This window comes from Phyllostomus hastatus, unplaced genomic scaffold (genome assembly GCF_019186645.2).
Source record: "Phyllostomus hastatus isolate PE091 unplaced genomic scaffold, TTU_PhHast_1.1 phas_contig_98, whole genome shotgun sequence".
In the NCBI taxonomy this organism is placed as follows: domain Eukaryota; kingdom Metazoa; phylum Chordata; class Mammalia; order Chiroptera; family Phyllostomidae; genus Phyllostomus; species Phyllostomus hastatus.
This window is the reverse complement of record NW_025333999.1, coordinates 10180616-10205811: the sequence shown is the minus strand read 5'-3', so window position 1 is coordinate 10205811 and position 25196 is coordinate 10180616. Positions and strand designations below refer to the sequence as shown.

Genomic DNA, 25196 nt, shown 5'->3' with positions numbered 1-25196 from the left:
GCCTCGCCTCCGAGTAAGTCACACTCCTGTGGGAGACAGACCCCACATGGATGACAAGGCAGAATGAGGGGAGGGTGTGGCAGAGGGGACGTGCAAGTGAAACCCCACCTCTCAGCACTGACAGCCAGCTCAGTGACGGGGGCAGAACCAGGACAGCGCCAACTAAGAAGAAATGTTTCCTTGCCCTCAGTAACCAATTAGTCTGAAAAAATCGGGAATTCACAGAAACTGTTAGGAAATTCAATCAGTTACACCAATCCCAATGAAATCTTATAACTTTGTTATAATTTCCAAAGATAATACCTCCCGGACGCGGCGGGGTGGGGGCTGGCAGAGGGGTGGAAACAATAATGGGTTTTAAAGGGGTGTCCGGGAGAGGGGCTGTACCCAGTGACAGGCTGGCAGCTGGGGTGCACTGGTTAGTGGTGGGGCCTTCCTCTCTCCTCTTAATGATGAGAACCCGTTTCCTGGGAGCTCCCGCCATGCCAGGCTCCACCCTTGGTCGTTTAGTCCTCACAGCACAAGGAAGTAGGGGTTGATTTTAGAGTTGAGGAAACAAGTCAGAGAAGAAAGCGGTAGATCTAAGGTCCAAGCACAGGTCTGCCGCTGTGGGGTCCACATTCCCACACAGTATGGACTCCCAACCCTTTCCTTTCCAGCCAGAGGGAGCCAGGACACGTGGGATGCAGCCCCAGCTCTCCCTCTGGGTCCCTGGGGTCAGGGCAGACCGCAGGTCCCTGGGCTCGGCCTGGCTGTTTTGGGTCGGTCCCCAGGCCACTGTGAGGCTGAGTGCTGGTGGCTGTGCTGCTCAGCTGGGCGGGCTCTCTAACCCCACATGGGTAACCTTAGTGGAGATCCCCACCCCAGACACCCCCCAGACATGGCCCAGACCTTCCTGTTCACACTGGGGTTCCCAACCTCTGAATACTTTGAAGAACACCTGCCAGCTGGCCGGTTCCTTAACCTTCTTAGCTTCTCCTACTGTTGGAGGCAAGAAAAGCAACTGCTCACCCAGATAGACTCCCACCTGGCTGCCCTACAGTGTCCCAGTCTGGCAGCTGCTCTGGGCCTGGGAAAGCTGCCATCGGCCCTGCCCAGGGCAGGATGGGGTACCTAAGGCTTAGGGAGATTGAAATCTCACAGGTGTGGATGAAAAGGAGCTGCATACAAAACCTGACAAGCTCAGGGGAGGCCTGCGTGCAGCCTTACAAATTCAGAGACCTAACGTAACCACATAGGATGGTGTGAAATTGAAACCTTCTAATTAAAAGCAGTCCTGTCCTAGGCTTGGATCTTCCTTGATAAAAGCCAGTCTTCGACTTAAATGAGCCTTTCTGTTGTCTCTTTACATCTAGGATAACATACCTGATAAATATGCCTTTGCAATAGCAAAGTATTTCCCTTTTTCTGGACCCTTCATTGCTACTGTTATCATGTTAATTGTTGATTATTAACTATCCTGCACTCACCTTTGTAAAAGAAGTATGTGTCGGGGCTTCCGTCAAGATGGAGGCATAGGTAGACACCCCTCGCCTCATTGTACAACCATAAGAAGGTACACAACTAAATTATAATAAAAAAACACCCAGAACTGTATGGAAGTCTGACAACCAAGATTTAAAGAAGCTATATTCATCCAGATGGGTAGGAGGGGCAGAGATGGGGAGTTGGGGCAGAGAGGACTCAGTGTGTGTGGCAGGCGAGCCAGGGGCGGAGAAGCGGCAAGGTGGCTGGCGGAACAAGCAGCCCCACACTCACGTGTGGTGGACAAAAATCAGGGAGACACCTGTGAGCGAGCCCAGCCCCAGGCCAGACGGCGCAGCCCAGGGCTCCAGTGCTGGGAAAAATAAAGCCTGGTAACTTCTAGGTATAAACCCAATGGAGGTTGGGGTGGCAGAAAAAACTGCCAGTTCATATACACACTCACCCACCCTGGGAACCACAGCCAGGACAGCAGCTGGAGGCGTGCCAGTCGCGTATGGGAAGTGGTTGAAGTGACTGAAAAAAAGGGCAGGGGCCAGTCAAGCCCCCAGCCGACAGCTGTATTGTCCCCTCTCTGACTCCTTCCCCACACACAGATAGTTGCCCCGCCCTGGTGAATACCCAAGGCTCCACCCCTTATGACTTAGAAGGTGCGCTGAAATGGACTCACAGTGGCTCTACCTAGTATACAGACACAGGGAGGCTGCCAAAATCAGGACACAAAGAAATAATGGCCCAAATGAAGGAACAGAATGGAACTCCAGAAAAAGAACTAAGCAATGCAGAAATAGCCAGCGTATCAAATGCAGAGTTCAAAACACTGGTGGTCAGAATACTCAAAAAAGATCTCATTGAATACAGCAAAAGCATAAGGAAAGAAATGGAGACTCTACTGAGGGAAATCCACAGGAAACCAACAGTGAAGGAAAGGAAGCCTGGATTCAAATCAGTGATTTGTAACATAAGGAAGAAGTAAATTTTCAATGAGAACAAAATGAAGAAACAAGAATTCAAAACAGGGAGAGTTTGAGAAGACTCTGGGACATCTCCAAAAGGGCCCACATCAGAATCAGAGGGGTGCCAGAAAGAGAAGAGGAAGAGCAAGAAATTGAAAACTTATTTGAAAAAATAATGAAAGAAAACTTCCCTAATTTGGCAAAGGAAATAGACATACAAGTCCAGGAAGCACACAGAGTCCCAAATAAGTTGGCTCCAAAGAGGTTCACACCAAGACACATCATAATTAAAGTGCCAAAGGTTAAAGAGAAAGAGAGAATCTTAAAGGCAGCAAGAAAAAAGCAGAGAGTTAACTACGAAGGAGTGCCCATAAGACTATCAACTGATTTCTCAAAAAGCAAGGACATACATCCAAGATTACTCTGCAAAGCTATCACTTAGAATTGAAGAGCAGATAAAACTGCTCCCCAGATGAGGTAAAGCTAAAGGAGTTCAGCATCAGCAAGCCCTTATTATATGAAATGTTAAAGGGACTTATCTAAGAAAATGATAAAAAAATGTGAACAGTAAAATGACAACAAACTCACAACTATCAACAACTGAACCTAAAAAACAAAAACAAACTAAGCAAACAACTGGAACAGGAACAGAATCACAGAAATGGAGATCACATGCAGGGTTATCAGTGGGGAGGTGGAGGGTGGAGAATGGGGGAAAAGGTGCAGGGAGTAAGAAGCATAAATGGTAGGTAGAAAATAGACAGGGGGAGGTTAAGAATAGTATAGGCAATAGAGAAGCCAAAGAACTTACATGCACAACCCATGGGCATGAACTAAGGTGGGGAATTGCAGGAGGGAAGGGGGGAGCAGGGAAGAAAGGGGAAAGATTGGGACAATTGTAATAGCATAATCAATAAAACATACCTTAAAAAAAGAAGTGTCTGTCATTTTACTTTTTATCCAATCCCAGAGGCTTCCCCACTTTTTTTTGCCTCCCTAATCTACCACCAATGGATTTCATGTACCTCACTTACGTCTTCTCTTTTGATTGTATTGTATAAAATAAGGTGCAAAACTGCCTTTTTCCAGAGCATTTTCTCAATCCATTGAGGTTTTACTTCCCAGCAATTGTCATCAGTTTGGCTCAAATAAACTCACAAAATTTCTGACAGGTTTGGATGTTTCTCACGTTGACAAAGTGGATTTGTCATTTGAGACTTACTGCCTCCCCCTGGAGGGCCCGGAGGACACACTGTTCGCCAGACCTGAGGAGTAGCTCTGCGAGGGGAGCCCCAGTGCCCTTGGAGGGCTCCGACCGCCCTTCTCTGTAGGCCAGACCTCACAGTGGGACTGCCGTCACCGAACTGGGACACCAAAATGCTATGGGGGTCATTGATCCTGAGGTGGTAGTGGCCAAGTGGCAGCACTGAGCCACCAAAGGCAAGGTGGGTGTGGTGATGGCATGGACAGCAGGCTCATGCTGCAATCAGAATAGCCGCCTGATGTGCACAGACCCACGGCACTGGCTGGTCAGTCATGCTGTTCCTAGGAATGAAGCATAGGACAGTCGTGTGCTGCTTAGCAATGGACATGCATTCTGAGAAGTGTCATTAGGTATGAGCCTCATAGAACACACTACCCCAATCTTGACGGTACAGCCTGCTGCACACTTTGGCTGTGTGACATACCGCCACCATGCCTGCATCGTCACTGACCGTAAAGTTGTACGGGGGGACCCAAAACAGCCCAGATTTATTTATTAAAAATTGCATATTTATTCTTAAATGTTTAAACTCCAGTCACCTTCAAAGTACTCTCCATTTTAAAAAATATTTTATTTATCTTTAGAGAGAGGGGAAGGGAAGGAGAAAGAGAGGGAGAGACACGTCAATGTGCAAGAAATACATTGATCGGTTGCCTCTCACACGCCTCCAACTGGGGACCCAGCCCGCAACCCAGGCATGTGCCCTGACTGGGAATCAAACCAGTGACCTTTTGGTTTACAAGCTGGCACTCAATCCACTGAGCCACACCAGCCAGGGCAAAGTACTCTCCTTTGATGCAATACATCTATTGAGGCATTTTTTTCCACTGCTCAAAACAGTTTTTGAACTCATTGATTTTGATGCCTTTTAGTGTTTCTGCCACTTTTTTTGTTTCATCCTTTTGAGGATTTTTTATCCGGGGAAACAACAAAAGAAAGGCCTCTCAGGGTAAGATGAGGTGAATAGGAAGGGTGGCTACATTTTTGGTCAGAAACTGCTGAACACTCAGTACAGTGTTGGCAGGTGCACTTGTAAATCGCTCTTCATGAAGTGGGCAAACACATTGGGAAAGTCTTTAAAAAAAATTCACTAAAGCCTCTCACAGCCTCTCACAGTAACACTGTCTGGTGCACTGATACAGATGGGTTCCTAGAACACTCACCTAGCGGGGGAAGCCTGTACTACAAGAGGCCCACCCTCCAGAAGATAATTTTATTTGTGGGGGGTCCCCCTTGTGTATGGGGAATGACTATAGACAGAAAGCCTACTAAATTCTTTCTTGTTCTCTATGAGCAGAAAAGCTCCAGGTCAAGTGAACAAAGTCTAACCTGAATCGTAAAAACAGAGTCAAAGCCCTCAGTCAGTTACCAGTCTGGAGCCGGTTTTCAGACCCAGAGCCCACCGAGTGAAGAGGGGCTGGGTCCCCTGGAGGGTGGACCCTGATGCACTGCCTGAAGTTCGCACCGTTTGTCTTCCTCCCAGCCTTCTGCAAAGGCACCTCGGCTCCCTTACCAGGAAAGCTGCATTAGGACAGAGGAAACAGTTGGGACTTCAGGTTGATCCTGGACACTGGCTCTGAACTGAAACACAGCGGAGACCCACGGGTCGCTGTGGCCCCCAGTCAGAGTAGGAGGTTGTGGGGGCCAGGTGACCCACCGAGTTTTGGCTCACATCGTCTCACAGTGGGTCCCAGACCCCATCCTGTGTAATCTATGTTGAAGTAAGAAATGTCCAAACCTGTAAGAATTTTTATGGATTTATTTGAGCCAAACTGATGACAATTACCAGGGGATCTGTGTGGTCTTTGCTGTGGTGGTTGTGCCCTGAAGGGTCTGGGGAAAAAGGGAAATTACCCTGACATTCCAAAGGTTGGTTATTGTAGATTCAAAAAGACAGTGGACAAACTCAGTTAAGGGAAGATTGACCTTTGTCTAGGAGATTCTAGCCTAGGACATGACTGCCCAACCGTGACCCGCTTTTAGTTAGGAAGTTCTAGTTCCAGACCATTTATGTGGCTATTTTTAGGTCTCTGAGTTTGTAGGGCCCACCATGCAGGCCTCCCCTGGCTTATCAGGTTCAGTACGTGGCCCCCTTCTCGTCCACGCCTGCTTCCACAATGCACACTTGGAGCAGACGTGCTCAGCAGCTGGCAGGGTTCCTGCAAAAGCAGGGCTCCCCTTGGCTCCAGGAGAGAGCCAGTGGGACTTGTTGTTTTTCATGAAATCTGCCCAGCCCTGTGTTCTTGCTGCACAGCCACAGACCTGGACACCTCTTTCCCAAGTGGGCTCCTCACCCATGCCAATGGCTGTCCCTAACCCCACTCCCCGTCCAATCACCAGGCCTGGAGTGGGCTACCCACCCATCCCCGTCCCCACCCCGTACCCGTCTGCAGGCCCTGGGGCCTGTCTGGCGTGGATCACGGGGCAGAGCGGGGGCCGGGGGGTGCTGCGAGACAGGAGCCTGTGGGGGTCAGGGGGATTCCTGTGAGCTGATGTAAGAGGGAGTCAGGGCTGTGGGGCAGCGGCGGTCAGGACTCTGCTCCTGGCAGAGTCGCTGTTCTCTGAAAGCTGAAGGCTGAAGGACTCTCCGAGGCAGTGGGAGCTGACGCATTCTTGCACAACTGGTACCCCCAGCACGCCCTCTGTCCTGATGTGGGTGTCATGGGGAACACGCTGGAGGTTGTGGCTCCACGTGGGGAGGGGCAGTGGTTCCTGGAATTATCCCCAGTCCTCTGGATAGTTCTTCACTCCAGGCTGCAGCCCTGAGAGCACAGGTCCTGCATTTTCCAGGACAGGCCTCTTCAAAGATTCTGGGTCACTGCACCCACAATTGTACTGGAATTATACATCTCGGTTTTGGTTACAGAAAGATATTGGTGTGTCTGTGTTCACATCCCATTCACTTGGAGACAAAGCAGGAACCCGCAGGCCTGCTGGGCCAGTGGGGTCAGGACCTTGCTTCTGTTTCCTGCAGGGGTCAGAGGGCCCTGGGAGCCCCACACTGGGCAGCCAGCAACGGTGCTGCCTGCCTCCCTCTGGCAGCTCAGGGGTCCTGACAGGCTGGGGCAGGCACACAGGCCTCAAAGAGCTAGGACAGACTGAGATGAGAGGACAGGGTGTCCTCTGCCTTCATTCAAGGCCCAGTTCAAACCCTACTCTTCTGTGAAGTCGTCCTTTGTCACCCCCACCACGGGGATCCCACCCTAATCTCATCTCTTCTGTTTCTCTTTTACCTAGTACGGTTTTATTTATTTATCTTACAAACACGGGCGTTTGTAAGCCCTTCCTGTGTGCTGGGCACAGCGCTCAGTGCTCCACAAGTAGTACTGATGCTACCTTCGAGTAGATCCTGATGCTGCTTCTAACTTGGAGATGGGGAAACTGAGGCACAGTAACCTTTCTGTTAACCAGCTCAGTACTCATTGACTGATCATTGTTTTAGAAAAAACTTTGGCTCCCCTTGGTCCATACTCTGCCTTCCATAGAAAGGATAGTGACACAGGGCAGGAGCTTCCCGAAGACTCGGTGCAGAGACAGACTCAGCCTCACTGGCTCCCGCCGGGTGAGGATTTCACCAGGGCTGTGGCTGAGCTTCGTCACCAGTATGATTTTTTCTTACCAAGCAAATGATTCTTTCATTCAGCAGAGGAGTCACTTTAGATTGTTCTCTTCACATTTGCATCCCTGGTGACCTTGTGTATCCTCAGGAGAAAATGTAATGACCCAGTGGCACTACTTGTTGACAGAGAGAAATAAAGGCATGTGACAAAAACAGGCATTTTCTAAAGGGTCCAGGTGACCCACTGTTGTGGTTTGCCCAGCCAGGACTGAGGGGTTTCCTGGGACCAGGGGTCCCGTCTCTTTCAGATCCCTTTTTGCATTTTGTATCAATGGGCCTTAGAATTATTTCACCACGCTGAGTTAGTCTCCTGTCTCCTAGAATGTAAGCTGCCTGGCGGCAGGAGGCCATGTCCCCTTTCCAGGCCCAGGGCCCAGCACAGTGCCACGCGCTCAGTGAGGGCTTGCAGGCACGCTGTGCAGGTTCCTGTCTGTGAGCCCTGCGGGGCTCCAGGTGCAGAGGCCATGCCGCCTGCCCGGCTCCTGCAGCCCATGCCCAGGAGCCGGTACAGTGTCTGGCCTGAGGCAGAGGCCCGATGCCTTGCTGTCAGAGGAATGAGGGGCGGGTTCCAGGACACTCAGGTCACCTGGCCGCGGCCCTCCCCCCCCGCCCCCCGCCCCCATCCTCTACAGGATGTTTGCCGCCCGGAAGAAGCAGCGCTACTGGCGGTTCTCCATGGACTGCACGGGCACAGAGGCCCATATCTCCAGCTGCAAGCTGGGCACACAGATGACTCGGGACCCTGTGAAGAACATCACCTGCGAGAACGGGCTGCCAGCGGTGGTGAGCTGCGTGCCTGGCCAGGTCTTCAGCCCCGATGGACCTTCAAGGTTCCGGAAAGCCTACAAGCCGGAGGTGAGGATGGGGCAGGAGTCCGGCCCTGGGGCCCCTGGGGTGGGTGGTGGCAGCTGAGGGAACAGACAAAGCCCCCAGGAAAGTGAGGGGAGCTGGCCCCCAATCAGACTGATGTTCTAGAGGACAGGAAAGTGCACAGCACCTGTCAGGGCCAGCCTCACAAATAGATGCCACCTCTCGAGTGTGACAAGCACCTGGCCCCCTGCCCCAAATCATAGCACCCCTTCCACCACCGCTGCTCCACTCTGAGACCAGGGTCCTCTCTGCGGAGGACAGATACCCCTGCAGGAGAGGAGAGCGCCTCAGTGTCGACATTTACTGTCTGCTGGATTGGAATGGGAGGGGGGCACCTTATGCTTCTGCATGATTCCCAGAGGGCAGAGTGTTTTAGAGCTTTTGGAAATGCAATACAGCTCTTAAAAGTACGTGAGATCAGCTACAAAGGTTTTCAAGCATGTCTTGGTTTATTCCATAATAGAAAGGATTAAAATTTTAAAAAGCTTTCACAAAAAAAAATGGAAAGCTGCCATTACCATGTCATCTGTTCCCACGAGTCATGTTATAGGTATGGGCACGAGCGCTTGTGCATGGGTGTGCGTGTGTGTGCACAGGCGTGTGTGTATTCGGGAGATGTTGGTGCACATCTGCTCGTGTAAATGAACGCCTCATTTCAGCAGGCTGATTTCCCAATACCAGGGAACCACCCCAGCCAGGGCGGGCTTGCGTGTCTCTAAGGCAGTGTTTTGCCTTCTCTTGAAAATCAGGAAGAAGCTTTCCTTTTTCCTTCTCTTTGTTTCTCATCTGTCCACTGAAGGGTCTCTGGGGTTTGCAAGTTCTGGAAACTGCTAACATGAGGCCAGTGGGTGGAATAGTGGGTGGCAAATAGCACATGGGTAACTAGAGGGAGGGGTAGGAAAGAGCATTGAGCATTTCTTAGGGAACGATTCCCTGTGCCAGATAAAACCCTGGGACCTCAGGATCAGCCAGTTGGCAGGGGTGAGCTCCCAGTCAGCTCTGAGCCTGGCAGGGTAAGCGGAGGGGGAAAGGTCTTGGTGGCGGCAGATGGGGCGGAGCAGCAGACCCTCCCCAAGCCTGGAAGGTTTTGTCGGAGGAGGTAGTGCCCTCCTGTCTCCTTTCCTCTCCTTGCCTGCCCTCCTGCCTTTCCCCTCTGCCCTCCCCAGTGGCCTCTCCCTGCCAACATCAATGACCTGCTTTTGGAAAGGGGGCAACAACACTCATCCGTCAAACCAGGACAGGAGACAGATAAACCAAACCGGGGGTCCCTCCCAGACTGGGGGCGGAGTGTTTGGACAAAAGAGGAGGCCTTAAAGACAAGGAGTGGCGTGGCTCCTGCAGCCCCGCAGTGGAGCAGAGGGTGTGGGAACTGCTTGCAGTGCTTCGTCACCCAGATCCCAGGCCCTACTGTTTGGAAACCCCTCTTACCGTGTGGTTTAAAGCAAAGGAATCAAGCTCATACCACGCCAATTAGAAAAGGAAAAAAGCAGGGGAGCCTGACATCATATTTTCCCTCAGTGACTCTGCCTGGCCGCTGCAGGCTGCCGCTGGGTTCTTGGACTGTCTGCTCCATGGGGAGGGGCTCTGGCATCTGGCTAGACCACTCGGGTAGGGAGGTGGGGGAAGGAAATGGGCGGAGCCAGGAGTTTTACTTGTTTTCTAAAGCTAGAAGCAGGGCTGTTGAAACCAATGGGCCTTCTACACCCACCATTGTCCCTTTTTTCTTCTCCCCCTAGTGCCAGGGTCAGAGGACTCCCTGCGATCAGTAAAACTGGGTGCTGCCACAGTTGGTGGGGGAGAGAGGTGTGGCCAAGGGGGGGGCCTCAGTGGAGGATGGAGACACAGGGTCCCATTTGATCCCGTGGCCCTCAAGGTGGCTGATACCTGTGAATGTTTAAAGACATCACCTCCAACCAGGCCTGCTTTGGCCGGACTGTCGGTGGGGGTGGGCAGTAGGGTGAAGGGCACCCTGGGCTGAGGACTACACAGGCCAGAGTAGGACAGTGACTGGTCTGATGCGATACATATTGAATGGCTGCACAGTCACCCCTTCGTCCCTCTGTGTTGGATCAAATGACAGTCAGCAGTAACTCAGAGCCTCGAAGCCTTCGGAGTACCCCACCCCAACTCGACACGCACAGGCACACAGGCATGCACCAAATTGATGCAGATTGGGGCATGTGGGCAGATGGAGTCCAGTGACCCGGGTCCCATCGAGACTGTGTGATCCAATGGGGTCGTGACGCTGGTGGAGAGCAGGTCCCACCCGGTGCAGTGGAATAGACCCCATAGGAGATAAGGCTTCCAGGCTGTTCGTGAGCAATTAGGGTGTTTAAACCAGAATCACCCACTCTGTCTGCATCTTCTGAAGAGTGGGGCCGATTTGGACTTGGAGTAGAGCCAGGGGTGACAGGAGCAAAGGGGTGGCCAGGCAGGAGCCCTGGGGTTACAGCACTGCAACAAGCCAGGGAGATGACAGTCCAGCTGGGCTCTGCAGACTTTTGGGGTTGGGAACTTCTTTCTGTAGCTCTAAAGCCTGAGGCTGTGGATGAGGGGATGGAGGGAAGGGCTGGTGGTAAGGTCCTTGAGCCAGGCATGGGTTGCGGGGACAAGGTGATGAAGCACAGTCCCCTGCCACACATAGGAACACATGTACACATCTAGTACAGTTCTAGTTCCTGGCCTGGGGGCCCGGCTCTGAGTGGGGCAGTTGGGAAGGGAGGGCAGTGGGCCATGACCGCCCGCTGATCATGCCTCAGCGCCTACACTCAGCAGAACCGTGTGTCTCTTCAGCAGCCCTTGGTGCGGTTGAGAGGCGGTGCCAACCTCGGGGAGGGCCGTGTGGAGGTGCTCAAGAACGGCGAATGGGGTACCATCTGCGATGACAAGTGGGACCTGGTGTCTGCCAGCGTGGTCTGCAGAGAGCTGGGCTTTGGGAGTGCCAAAGAAGCCCTCACTGGCTCCCGGCTAGGGCAAGGTAAGGAGTGGGGAGGATGCCCCGCTGCCCATCTTTGCAGGGATCTGGCTGGCCTGGGGCTCTCCCCGCTCTTCCTGCTCCCCCTCCCACCTCCAGCAGGTGTTCCCCTTGGAGAGTCTCAGGCCTCTCCCCGGGCAGTCGGAGCTGGAAGGGCCTTGGGGAACACAGCATCCCCATTTTCCAGATCTGGAAACTGAGGCCCGAAGAAGGGAGTAAGTTACCAAGAAGAGACAAGATATTAGCAGCCAGTGAATACTTTAATGGGGGTCTCCCAGCTGCCCTACTGAGAAACTGGAACTCTCAGGAAGATGCCCCAGGAGAGCACCTCAGGCTCATCAGGCTGTGGACCACCCTGGGCTCAAAGGAATGGCCAGGTGCTCTGACTTTTCCCCTCTGGTGCCGCCCCACATACATCCTCTCCCTGCTACCAGAGACTGGGAACAAGATGGCCCTCTCCAGCTAGTCATGAGATGCTAAGGAGAAGGGCCCTGGTTCTTATTAAGTGTCCTGAAAAAACCTTCCACTTGAGCAAAGAACCAAATATAGGAGACTCTCAAGTGGGTCACTGTGTTGAGAACAATGTTGTGAACATGACATGGCAGCAGCATCCCCTCCCGCCAAGCCGGGGGACCAATGACCCGTGCAAGCCCTGGACATTCAGAAGGAGGCTCTTCGCCCCAGACAAACTGCAGCCCCGTGAGTGCCCAGCCCGCTCCTGGAGAACTGTGGGCTGAGCAACAGGAACCCGCCCCTCAGTGTTGACCAGCAGGGAGGCCGCAGTGGCCCAGGGCTGCCGTGGTGGGGGGGCGGGGGTGGAGGAAGGAAAAAGCCATGGGTGAGTTGTGCAGTGTCCTATCCTGCGGGCAGAGGTGTTTCCATTCTGTCAGAAATGAGGCCGTTGCCCCACAGAAAGGAATGTGGTGAGGTCATAGATCACAGTCAGAGGAGATAATAGCCCAGTGGGCTGGAGAGAGAGTCCCAGGCCATCTGGTCCAAAAGATGAGGGATTTGACAACAAGCCTGAGGTCATCCCCACAGTTATGGCAGAGAAAGGCTGAAACCCCAGTCTTCTGACTCAGACGAGGTCCTCAGATGAGGACCCTTCGCACCCAGTCTGGCTCACATCCAGAACGCCTCTCTACCTTCACTCTCCCATCCCACAAACTTCCTGGGTGTGCACAGAAGTTTGGGGTCTAGGGTGGACTTTAATGTCATAGTGTGCCACTTGGTGTCCTGACAGTCCTCCTCCCTGCTCATGTCAAGCAATTCACACTTCCCTCAGATCTCGAACATTCCTACAGTTCATGTTCCTGATTGGCTGGCGTGATGGTTCGTGCTCTCCCAAGGCTGACAGGACAGCTCATTCTGAGGAATAAACAAGCACTGGGTGGCATAAACATCCCATGTCCCCTGGCCATGTGCTCTTAGTCCTAATTACTTCCCTGCCCAGCAGCTGCCAGGTCCCGAGGGCCTGCGGAACTCCGAGAAAGAGATGTTTGGCGTTTTTGGTGCTGTCCTTGAAAGAACTATTGGATGATTTAGTATCTGCTGCCACACAGGGTGGACTCAACTCTGGTGGACAAGAAGAGAAAAATCCACATTCAATGTCAAATCACAGAGCAGCTGGGGCCTGTCCCTCAGTCCTGGTTCTGACTGGTGGACCAAGTGACCACATCCAAGCGAGGGCACTGAAAGGGTGATGACTGAGAGTCAGGGTATCTGAGCCCCGGCTCCGGCCCTGTCACTGTTTGCACAGTGACTTTGAGCGACCTTCTGGGCCTCAGGATCTTTACTGGATTCATGATATTGGAGGTTCCATCTGGCTGCAGCCTCCTGTGATTCTCTGAAACTTTCCCCGGCAGGGAAGTCGTGTCAGAGTCCAGCTCTGCACTTTGTGCCATGGGGCCCCTGCACTCACCAGCATCCCAGCCGTCTGCTTGTGCACCCACCAGCCCCCTTGACCGAGCTGCATGCAGGAGGGCCTGTGTCTCTTATCTCTGTGTCCTCAGTGTTGAATCTGTGCCCAGCTCGTGGGGCTCCAGGAACATTCATTTTATGAAGAGCGAATGAACAAACGAATGGATGGGTTGCAGTTGCATAAGCAGGGTCAGCTGAGTGAACACTAGGTGAAGAAGTGTCTGCAGTCAAGACTTGCACTGTCCAACAGAAAGGCCATGCAAGCCACATGCATAATATTAAATTTTCTAGATGTAATTTTAAGTTTTTGAGTAGGTACATGAAAGAGAGAGAGAAAAGAAACAGGTGAAATTAATTTTAATAATGTATTTTCTTTACCCAGCAGATATGAAATATCTTGATTTCAACATGAAATAAATATAAATGCTATTAATGAGATAGTTGACACGTTGTGCACTAACTCATTGGAACCCAGGATGCTCTCTATACTTACAGCACATCTCGGTCTGAACTGGCCACATTGCACATGCGCAGTGTGCCTGGGGCTGCTGTATCGGATGGGGAAGCTCTAGAGCAGCAATTTGCACCCGGTGTGCTGCAAGAATTTTTAACACAAGCAACACCTGACTAATTAGTCAGGGGCACGGATCTCTTTTCCCTTAGATCAAATGAAAAAAATGACAGTAGCCAACACAATCACAGCTGTCTGGTGTGAATGAATCAAAACTATACTGATTTTTTGACAGATTGGCCAAAATAGATATTCTGGTGTGCTGCAGACCTTCAGGAATCAGCTAATGTGTGCCGTGAGATGGAAAAAGTTTGGAAAACACTGCTCTAGAGCATTGGCTTTCACCCCCTTTTGCTTGCAGCCCCCAGGGAGAGATGCACGTGACAGCGCATGCACACCGGTACAGCTGAGATAAGGTCGTGTGAATTGATGCCAATCTTTGCAACACGCAAGGCACTCTGCTATGTCCTGTTCTATTCTTCTGGCTCTTAAAACTCTGATTCTAACCTGCAGAGTTGATTGTGGGTCCAGAGTCCATACCTTGCTCCAAGAGGTGAGGAGTGGCTTTGTCCCAGCACCCCTCTCCTGCCCCAGACCGTTGGTCATCTGGGGCTGGAGCTTGTACAAGGAGGAAGAGCAGGGCCAAGGTGGAGCTGGGGAGCAATTCAGAGTCCAGTGAGAACCCAGGAGGAAGGGAGTGCTGGAGGTCAGAATGCATGTCAAACCTAGGTCAACAAAAGTGGCCAGGATCCTGCAGAGCCCACTGGGCATGCTGCAGCTGGACACCCAGGCCAGGGCCCTCCACTGATGCCCCTGGCCCTGCCCACCCTGCTGCAGGACTGGGTGGTGCAGAAAAGAGCAGGGCAAATACTGGTTTTCCCATTTCTGTGCCCTGCCCCTCTGTCCCAGGAATATGCGTGCTTCAGGGAAGCCCAATAAATATTAGATATCCTCATCAGTACCACCATCATCACCACCATTATCACCACCACCACCACCATCATCATCCTCATCCTCACAATCACCCGACAGGTTCTGTCTGATCTAAGTGGAGTCTACAGTTGCTGCTCGTTTCTATGTTCACCTTAATTCGTGAGCTGCAGCCTCTGCTCGCCCTGTTTAGGATCGGTCCTGTGTCTCTGCCTTTCCACTCTGAGTCTTTGGATGCATCCAGCCATAGTCAGCGCTGTGCCTTCATTAATGTTGTAAAACTCCAAGGAACTGGAGGCTCCATCATTTATGAATTTCCAAGGAACTGGAACTTGGTTCTTACCTAGTACCACGGATGGCTGTTAGAAGTTAATTTTTGGCCTCAGTGAGCCTAGATACTGGTGTCTACAGAACCCCATGACAGAGCCAGGGGCCCTCCCTTTGGGTTTAAAACATAGGCAGTCGCCTCCACTGTTGATTGCATCATATTACAAGACTTCGTATAAATGTCTTCCTGCCCCACGCAGTCTGACTGCTTGCTCTTTGTGGCAGGGCCTGCCTTCTTCGTGTGAGTCCCACCACCTGGCACAGGGCTGACATGCACCAGCTTTTCAGTGCAGTCCATGCGTCCGTTCGGATACTGTTTGCCAAGGCCTGGCTGGGAACACAAAGGGAACGCAGACATGGCGCCTACCCTAGTGGGGAGGCAGGCAGACATTGAACGTGAAGCAGAGTCCTCGGTAGAAGGCTGCCCAAGAAGACCCAGCTTAGATGGTGCCAGGAAGGCTTTCCGTGGAAATGGCATTGAAGCCGGGCACCCGAAACATGAGCAGGAGTTAGCTGGTGAGGACTGGGAGGAAGACAGTCCAGGCAGGGGGTCCACACAGAGGGAAGCACGTGGCTCCATGGAGCAACTGAAAAAGACATTGTGGCTGAGGGCGAGGAGCTGGCAGAGCCAGAAGGCTAAGCGGACATCAGATCCTGCAGGGCCTGCCAGGCCGTCTGGGAACTTAGGATTTTGCCATGAAGGGCAGTGAGAAGCCATTGCAGGGATTTCAGGCCAGCAGGGACATGGTCTGATTTGCATTAGAAAATCCCTTGGGCTACCGTGTAGAAATAGTTTTGGAATAAGCAAGCAGGAGAGAGGCTAGAAGCTGCTGAATTCATCCAAGTGGGAAGTGGCAGGGCTGGACTGGTGTGGTGTCAAGAATGAGAGAGCAACAGCACTCGGCTTTGGGGGAGTGAACAGAACACAGCAACGGATTGTGTGCCGGTGAAAACGGAGGCAGTGCTAGAGATGACCCAGGTTTCTGATGAGGGTCACCGGGTAGGCAGAGGGGCCCTTGCTGGCGAGGGGGAAGGGCTGGCAGGGAAACAGACTGGGGACAATCCTGCTGCTGGCAGAGAACAAAATGAGTGTCCCTTTCAAGAAGTTCTCTCTGAAGGGGACAAAAGTGGTGTGCCAGAGGGAGGTGTGGAGATCAGGAGAGAGTCGCCGTAAAGACAGGAGATTTGAGCAGGTGTTTGAGTGATGAGGGTCAGGAGGGTGGTGAGCGTCAGATGAGGCAGAAGGTCACAGGCAGGGCAGGGACAAGATGGCAGTCAATGCAGCCCAAAGCTCCTGGGAAGAACTGGACTTCGATCCGTCATGATGGGCTGAACAGAAGACAGGTTGCTTTATGAGCTGAGCTGAGCTGAATGCTGGTCAGGCTGGGAATTCTCTCTCCAGCGGTGGGAGGCCTCCCCTTGGTATCTCGGCACCTATAAGAGAAGCTTCCCGCATGCTCACCGTCAGTCATTTGCTGATTCTTTCATCTGCGCTCCCAGCTCCACTGTCCACACTTGCCCATAAAACTGGGAGGCGTGCTTGGGTGTGGCCAGCAGGGAGCACTGGCAGCAGACTGGAGGTGGGCAGCAGAGAGAGGCCGGGTATTTCTTAAAAGGTCCCTGCAGGCCACCGTGTCCCTCACTGGGGGTAACAGCTCCCATCAGGTGCTTTTCCACACTGCTCTTAGACGTCACCGCCCTCCACTCACCTGCAGGCCCAGGGCTGCTCCCAGTGGCCCCGGGCTATTAGCCCCTGACTCCAGGACTGCCCTTTGTGATGGTGTGATTTCCCTACACTGTGTTCATACCTTTATGTTAAAACCTCTTCTTCTAAGTTCCTTCAGATCATCCAGTTTGAGCATGCCATCAGTTCCCTAAAGGGACCCCGAATGGACTGGGGTAGCCACCCTTTTCTGATTCATAAAACCTGGAAGGTGAGAGTTGGGGAGGAAACCGAGGTGTCTTCTAGTCCAGTTCCTTCATTTAGAGGAGAAAACGATATTCAGGGGGCTGAGCAAGTGGGCCAAGGTCACACGAGTTTGTCCGACCCTCATTAGCCCTTGTGGGAGAAGTGGATTCTGAGACAAGGGGCCATTCTCTCCAGGGAGGAAAGGCAGGGCCGTGGAGCTGACTGTGGGAGGCAGTTGGGAGAGTTTTGAGGATAGGAGAGGCATGTTCTTATTACTTGGGACTTTCTTGCCAGTTCCAGAAACTTTCCTTTGGAAGCCTTCATGGCCCACATTTGTTTTCTCCCCCAGGGATAGGACCCATCCATCTTAATGAGATCGAGTGTGCTGGGAATGAGAAGTCCATCATAGACTGCAAATTCAACGCCGAGTCCCAGGGCTGCAACCACGAAGAAGATGCTGGTGTGCGGTGCAACATCCCTGCCATGGGCTTCCAGAAGAAGGTGAAGAGACTATCACACAGAGGGGACTATGTTACATTCAGGCCATTGAGGCCCCAGAGAGTAGAGACCAAGTGACCTCACTCTGAAGGTTGCTAGTCAGTGAAGGGGCTCTGGTGATGAACTCAGGAGGGGCTCAGGCTCTGCTGTCATCACCATTAATGACAGGGCCACCTAGCATTTTTATGTGTGCCAAATGAGAAAACTTACGTATAAGCACCACTGTCCTTGGTGGCAGATGTTGAGCGTCCACTGTGTGTCACATCCTGCACTTGGGATGTGTGGTGTGATCTCAGTTCAGTCCTTTCTGTGAGGGACACCCTTGGTGTGGGCCCTTCTAAGGACCCAGAGGGACCACAGTGACAACAGGTCTGCAAATCAAACAGGTGTGAGCACAATGCAGACAGTATTTGGGAACAGAAGACTGGATTTTGGTAATCAGAGAGAAAGAACAAGGAACCTTAATAGCAGAGACACACCTTCCCATACTGAGACAGGGGTCTCAAAAAACCTACACTGTGTCTCCTAGCTTGGATGACCTTGCCCATGAGAGTAGCCAACAGATGACTTCCTCTTTGCTGGGAGGTCTGTCCAGTCTTACCAAAAGGCCCAGTACATCTTATTTAATGTTCTTTGTTAGGCCGTGAATGTGGTCAGGTCTGTGCATCATCTGGTGGGTGGCATGGTGGCAGAGCTTCTTGAGATTTTAAAGATTGAAATCTTTAGATTGAAGCACTGTGTGATTTTAAAGATGAGCAAATACAGACACATCAGGGTGCAGGATGGTTCCCTAGCTGGGGTCCTGCTTGGATAGTGATTCTTGACCTTGTCACCAGTATGTCAAAAGCACTACTGGATGGTCAACCATAATACATCATGTGCAACTCATTGCCCCAAGGCCAAAAATGTGAACCTAATAATACTTGGCCAAGTCATGCATTTGCTCGTGGGTGAGCAGGGGTGTGGGTGAGCAGGGCTGTGGGTAAGCAGAGCTGTGGGTGAGCAGGTGTGTGGGCCACAGCTCCACAGTGGCCGGAAGGCTGGCCATCTGTGATTATCCAGCAGCATTCTAGGAGCTGTAACAGAGCTACAAAAGCCGATGTGCTCTGAGCTGGCGTGTTGTGGCACCATTCATTTCAGACGGATTGGACTTGGGTGGAGTGGGGTTTTCAACCCAAATGAGAGATCTGTGTTACAATGGGAATTGCTGAGCCAGGCCCAGCGAGGCCAGCAGAGGCACCGAACTCCCAGCACAAACAGCCCTCACCCTTTCACGGCACCCAGTTCTGGGAGGTGGCCCCTGCTCTCAACTGTAGAGCGTGGGAGAGTATTACACCTGGATCTGCCGTTTTGGCCCCTGACAAGTCACCTCTGGAAGAAATCCCTGCACCAATTCTCGCCACAGCAGTCAGGCCTCTGCAGGGCCGGGCTGGGGCCCCAAAGGCGCTGGCAACAGTACTGGACAGAAGAATTGAGACTTCTGAGTTTTATCGTTATTAGTGTGCTGGGGCTGGCAGAACAAAACACCACAGACCTGGGTGGTTTAAACAATAGAGATTTATTATCTCCTCGTTCTGGAGGCTGGGACTTCAAGATCAAGGTGCCAGCAGGGTTGGTTTCTCCTGAGGCCTCTCTCCTTGGCTTTCAGATTTCTCCCTGTCCTCTCATGGCCTTTCCTCCAAGCTTCTGCCTTTCCAGTGCCTCTTCCTCTTCTAGTGGGAGCACCGGTCATTTTGGCTGAGGGCCCCACCCATATGACCTCATCTAACCCAATTATCTCTTGAAAGGCTCTTTCTTCCAGTACAGTCACATTTGACTTTTGGGACACAAGTGGCTTATAATAACCACTCACTAACTGATTCCTTAATCTTTCTGAGGCTTCAGTTTGTCCCTCCAATAAAGGAGGTGAGAGAAGATCCCTTGAAAAACCAGTTGACTTTTCCTTGAGTGGCTGATGCAGGCCACAGACTTGGGGTTCGTCTTGTCTACCCAGTCACGGCAAGGCCAGCGGCACTCAGGAAAGCTGGTGTCAGCCTCCTGAAGGCCATGCCTCTTGCCTGTTCTGAGCCCTTCTGTCCGCTCTGAAGAGGGTCGTGTTTTCTGATGGGAATCCCAGCTAATAATGGCCATTGTTATGATGGTGTCTAATATCTCACAAGCAGTTCCAGGGCCAAGCCTTGCCGAGCACTTTCCATGAACTATTTAATTTTATTCACCTACTCAACAGCCCTGAGATGTAGATACAACATCATAGCTGCCTTTGGCTCATCTGTTTGCCAGCTGACCTCATTGACCCCTGCATCCTCTAAGTCCATAATAGGAATGAAGACGTGACCCAAGGGTCATGCTGTTCCTAAGGATTGGTCAGCTATTGTACTGTTGCTAAGGACCGTTGACCAGACAGCTTCAGTGCTGAGGATTCCTGGAGGTATGAATCCTCCAGGAATGCCTTATCCCAAAGGCATGAATTGTTAGAAGCTCAAAGGGCAGCAAGGTGAGGTATCTGGATTAAGGTCTGCAGTTTTAGAGCCCGTCCCCAGATTCCACATCTCCCTGCTTGAGCTCATATAAGTTGGTCTATGCCTTCACTTAGCGGGACTGATTATTTATTCATTCATTCCAGAAATAGTTGTGCCATACCCAACATTCCTGAGACGCTATCTTTGATATTGATCACACAGGAGAGCAGACAAATCCAGTACTGCCCTTTGGAGCTGATATTCTAACAGAGGAGACAGAGGTTAAACAAATTGTAGGGTTGTGTAATTACAATCGTCACAAATGCTAAGGAGACATATAGGTGTTCTGTGCTGGGCCCTTGTGGCTCTAAGGAAGATTGCAAGATGCCCTTCAGCAATAACCATCAGAGAACTTTGAAGACACAAAGATTTATTACTCACAAGACTGGAATCACACAGTGCGGGGCCACACAGTGAGGTCACAGGTGGAAAGAGATCACCCAGGGCTGGGGTTCCACTTTTATTGGGGTCAAGGGTGAGGACCTAGGATTCCACAAGCTCACTTTTTATTGCTGAATGTAAAATGTAAGAGAGAGAGAGAGAGAAAAAAAGTGGCCCAAATGTCAGTTATCAAAATCAACCAAAATCTCTGAAATAACCCTCAGGGAGCGGAGGGGGCCGGCTCCTCATCCAGTCGAATGGCTGGCAATGTGTTTACCTGAGATAGGCTCCTGGAAAGGGGATGCCTCATAACCAAAGCTTAAGTGAGGCACTTGCCTTATACAAAACAGAAAACCACAAGAGGGAGCTGTGGAATGTAGGGGCGCTGGCCCACAGCAGAGGAGACTGTCAGTGGGGATGAGACTGGAAGAGGAACAAGATCGGCCCCTTTATGTAGTGGGCTTCCATGTGAAATGTGTGACTTCCTGTGGGATGTGGTTGCGAGAATCGGGGAGCCATGGAAACGGAAAGGAGGACTGAGTGCCTGGAGGTCGGGGAGCAGGAATGAGGGAGACACACGGCAGGTGGCAGAGGGGAGCAGTGGGGCCCCTGGGAACCACCGAGCTGTTCTAAGCAGGGGAGTGGCAGGTCAGGTGCTTTTTAAAGATGCCTCTGGCTTGTAAGTAGAGAATGGGCTTCTCTGGACTCATGGGCTTGCTTCCATCTCATGGATACTGTGAATGACATTAACCGACAGGGTTCTCTCTTCCCTTTGAAGGGGATGAAGGCAAGAGTAGAGGCCAGAGACAGTGGTGCCTGGGAGAAGGGGAGGGAAGTGGGTGGGTTGGCGAGAGACGTGGGGGGTAAAGTCCACCAGGATGTGGGCGATCAGAGGAGGAGGATGTTGAGGATGGTTCCCAGATTTCTGACTTGTATGATAGAATCAAGCAGGCATGAGTAGACTGCAGCTTGCAGGCCATACCCATCCCTCTGCCTGTGTTTGTAAATACAGTGTTATTGGACACAGCCACGCCCAGTCACTGACTTGTCATCTGTGACCGCTTGCACACTACATGGCAGAGCTGAGTGCTTATGACAGAGGACACACGGCCCACAAAGCCTAAGATATTGACTGGCTGGCCTTTTATAGAGAGCTGGCTGCCCCGGGAGAGATGGCAGTGACTTTAGCTGACACAGGGAACAAGGGGGAGAGATAGCACATGTTTGGGTGGAGAGAGAAGAGGACAAGTTCCACTTAGGGGTCTCAGAGGTGCCAAGTGTAATTATCCAGTAGGCAGTTGGCTCTCTGGGTCTCTGGCAGAGAGCTCTGGGTGGAGAGGACGGCAGGGGCGCTGTGGGAGGGGATGAGGTCAGGAGCTGGGACCAGCCAAGCAGAGGGTGTGGTGAGACGAGGGCCTAGGAAGCAATCTGGGGAATTCTGATATTTTAGAGGCCCTGGACGCATCCTACCAAGGGTCTGATTCTAAGAGCCTCCACTGGGGACCTCATGGGGAGCAGAGGCAGATTCTGCTGTGATACTCAGTGGGGGTCTGTGGGCCTTCCGGCTATCTAGGCTTTAGGTCCCCCAGGTGCCAGGACCTGATGTGTAAGAGCAGGCTGGGCAGATGCCGGCACACAGTAGGCTCTCAGTGATGCTGTTGAATCTGACTGTGTCCCAGGCAGGACCTTGTGGCCAGGGAGAATTGGGACTGATGGCAATACGGTGGGACTTCTCCTCTCCATCCCCCTTTGGTGACCATGCCCACCTTTCTGTCCACAGCTGCGCCTGCACGGGGGCCGGAACCCCTACGAGGGCCGGGTGGAGGTGCTGGTGGAGAGGAACGGGTCCCTTGTATGGGGGACAGTGTGCGGCGATAGCTGGGGCATCGTGGAGGCCATGGTGGTCTGCAGGCAGCTGGGCCTGGGGTTCGCCAGCAACGCCTTCCAGGTGAGAAGTCCCGGGCCCGGGCCCCTCCATGTAGTCTGATCCTGCCCACCTCTATGCAGCCACCCTCCACCCACTATCTTCCGTGGACCTTCCCCAGCTGTCCAGGATGAGGAGAGCAAAGGTCTGGGGCCTGGGAGGCAGGAACTACATCCTGGCTTCGGTTCTGCCCCTCATGACTCTGAGTCCTTGGGTGGAGGTTACACACACACAGACACACACACACACACACACACACACACCCTCCATATTCCCTCGTTGCAGAATGAAGACCCGTTCACTCAGCTTTGTGCCCTGGGACTCATCCTAAGACAAGGGCTAATCTTGGGGTGTCCTAATGTGTCCTTTGCAGAGGGAAGCAGCTCAGTCCTACAGGGTAGTAGAGACCGCCCAGGCCAAGGCCCAACACGCCATACACGTTAGCTTGCTCCCTTGGAGGCCCCTCTGGCCAGAACATGTTCACAGCGGCAGGCCACGTTCTTGCATTCTCCCGCTGATCGGCTGCTATATTTCTAAGCCCATGCAGTACCTTTGTCACAGCAGCTGTGCCCTCCTCTCCCAGGTCCCTTCCTCAAAGGCAGCGACTCAGCTGAGGGCAGCCAAGCTTCTGCCCCCACTGAAAGGCGGAAGAGAAACAAGTAGCGTTTGGCTTCAAAAATTATTCCCTCTGCCCTGGCCAGTGTGGCTCAGTTGGTTGGGCATCATCCTGTGAACCGAAGGGTCATGGGTTCAATTCCCAGTCAGAGCACAAGCCTGTGTTGTGGGTTTGGTGTCAGGTCAAAGCACACAATGGAGGCAACTGATCAATATTTCTCTCCCCTCTCTCTCTCCCTGCCCCTCTCTCTGGAATTGGTGGGTATGTCCTCAGGTGAGGATAAAACAATTATTCCCTCTGGCCCCTGGACTGTGGGGAAACAGACACTTGTGGAGTAGAACAGGATCAGAAAGAGGCAGAGGCTGGGGGGTGGAGGGAAGGAAGAGACAGAAGGCTCAGAACCTACTCCCCACTGTGCTCCCAACGGCCCACGGCACAACGACCTGAGGCAAAGCAGCCACCTTTCTAGGCCTCAGTTCCCTCCCTGTGGCATGGACTGAATCCCAGGTCCACAGGATCTGGGCTCTAAACACCTTCCTCAGCTTCTCACAGAGCAAGAAAATGGCTGGAGCACCTCACCCCCACCCCGACCCTGGGCCTTGCTTTGCTAACCCTGCCTCCAGCTCCTGTGCCCAGTTGGCCCTGCTTGGGAAGGAAGTTTCTAAGAGTGAGACCTGGAGGGACCCCAGCAGTGTTGCTGGGCCTCAGTGCCTGCCTGGTGCAGGGTAAGCAGTGCATCACGAGCAGATGCTGGCACTGCTGCCCAAGCCCTCGGGGAGCCAGCCACCCGGGTCACACAGTGTCCCTGCCAATACTGCTTATGACAAGCCAGGGTCCTCTCCATTTCTCTCCGGAGAGCAGAAAAATAGTGCTCACTACAGCATATTGGCTGCCTTGTCAGCCCACTCCTAGGGCATCTGGGTCTCAGCCGGGACTGTGCGATGGGCCCACGGCTGATATCTGTCGCTGAGGACAAGGCCTGTCCCTTCTCTAGGCCCCTGTGTTCTGCCTAGAGGTGAGGGATGTATAGTCAGATTCTCTAGGGAAACAACCAGTGGGATGTATGGATATCAAGTTAATTACTACCATATGTGAATAAATTTCACCTCTTATGCCAATTCTGATCACTTACTAGTGTCTTCCTGGAGCACTGTGTAGAGAAGGATTCTGAGGTTACATTCAGGCTCAGAGGAGAAGTGCTGAGTTAGATTAGTAATGTCTGCCCTGGTCTCAGGATGAGTCAGTGTCAGTGTGGGCTGCAGGTGCCTGCCATTTCTGACCACAGCACTGAACAGCTGTTTGACCAAAGCAACCGTAGCGATGCTCCGTAGAGCAGCGGGGTGGAGGCGGGGGGCAACAGAACCCCATTCTCAGTCAGAAGACCTGGATTCTCACTTGCTCTGCCACTAACAAACTGTACAACTTGGGTAAACGATTCTCTGTGCCTCAGCCATCTCCATCTGCAAAATGGAATCATAAGACTTTGAGACTTTTGTGGAGCTGAACATTGGTAGAATATGAGAAAGTGACCACTCAAGGTGACATGCTGACCATTTCTTTTGTCGATTCTCCAGGAGACCTGGTATTGGCATGAAAACAGCAATGCCAACAAAGTGGTCATGAGCGGAGTGAAGTGCTCAGGAACGGAGCTGTCCCTGGCACACTGTCGCCACGACGAGGATGTGGCCTGCCCCCAGGGCAGAATGCAATATGGGGCTGGAGTCGCCTGCTCAGAAAGTGAGAGTCCCAGGGGGTCGTGTCCACCCTCCCCACCAGGCTCCAGGAAGGGACCAGAGCCCCCTGGTTGTTCCTTCCTTGCTAGGCCCTGAGGCCTCTGCCGTGAGCCGAGCAAAGGGGGAGAGTAGAGGTTAATTCTCGTTAAGTGAGAAGTTGGGTGCAAACGGCAAAAGGGATTCCCCCAACCCCAGCCACGGAGCCATGCCTGATGGTGGCTGGGGTGGGGGTGGGGGTGGAAGAAAGCAGGGGAGCAACCGGGTGTCTGGGGGTCTTGGGTTCAAATCCCAAATTTGCTGTAGACTACTTAAGCGTTCTTGGGCAGGTTAGTGGCTGAGAACTCCTGTTCTTGGCAGTGAACGGTGAGAACACTTCCTCAGTGGACGGTTCCAAGGTGAGTGAGCCATGCAGCTCGTGTGGGCGCCCGGTGCACGCCAGCCTGCTTTCTCCCTGCCGCTCTCCTCTGCAGACGGTTTTCTGTTTCAGGTCCTCGAGGTGATTTAGCTTCCTGGTAACCCCCAGGCACTCTAGAGAGACTGAAAATACAGAAAGGGGGGCCTCACCAGGGCTCAGAATGGCCCAGCTGGTGAAGTTTCCCTCCTGGGCTGCTGCGAGAGGACCAGAGGATGGCCTGCGGGCTTGCTGCTCTCCTGACCCCCAAGCTCCAGGCAGCCCTCCCACCCCCACCCCTGGCCGTACAAAACCACTTGCTCATGCATCAGGGAGGCAGGAGAGGCCCAGGGTTTGGCCCAGGACCCTGAG

General features: G+C 52.6%; 1 protein-coding gene across 2 annotated transcripts in view; it reads left to right on the top strand.

Moving 5' to 3' along the window:
• Positions 1–25196, top strand: part of LOXL2 (lysyl oxidase like 2) — a 97168-nt gene that overhangs the window by 57460 nt on the left and 14512 nt on the right. The window contains exons 5-9 of one of the 2 annotated variants that reach the window (XM_045853134.1): positions 7954–8176; positions 10988–11168; positions 17112–17263; positions 21941–22108; positions 24275–24437. In XM_045853134.1, the coding sequence (XP_045709090.1) occupies positions 7954–8176; positions 10988–11168; positions 17112–17263; positions 21941–22108; positions 24275–24437 (887 nt within the window). Of the gene's footprint in view, positions 1–7953; positions 8177–10984; positions 11169–17111; positions 17264–21940; positions 22109–24274; positions 24438–25196 lie in introns of both variants that reach the window. The other variant, XM_045853133.1, reaches the window with a different exon arrangement.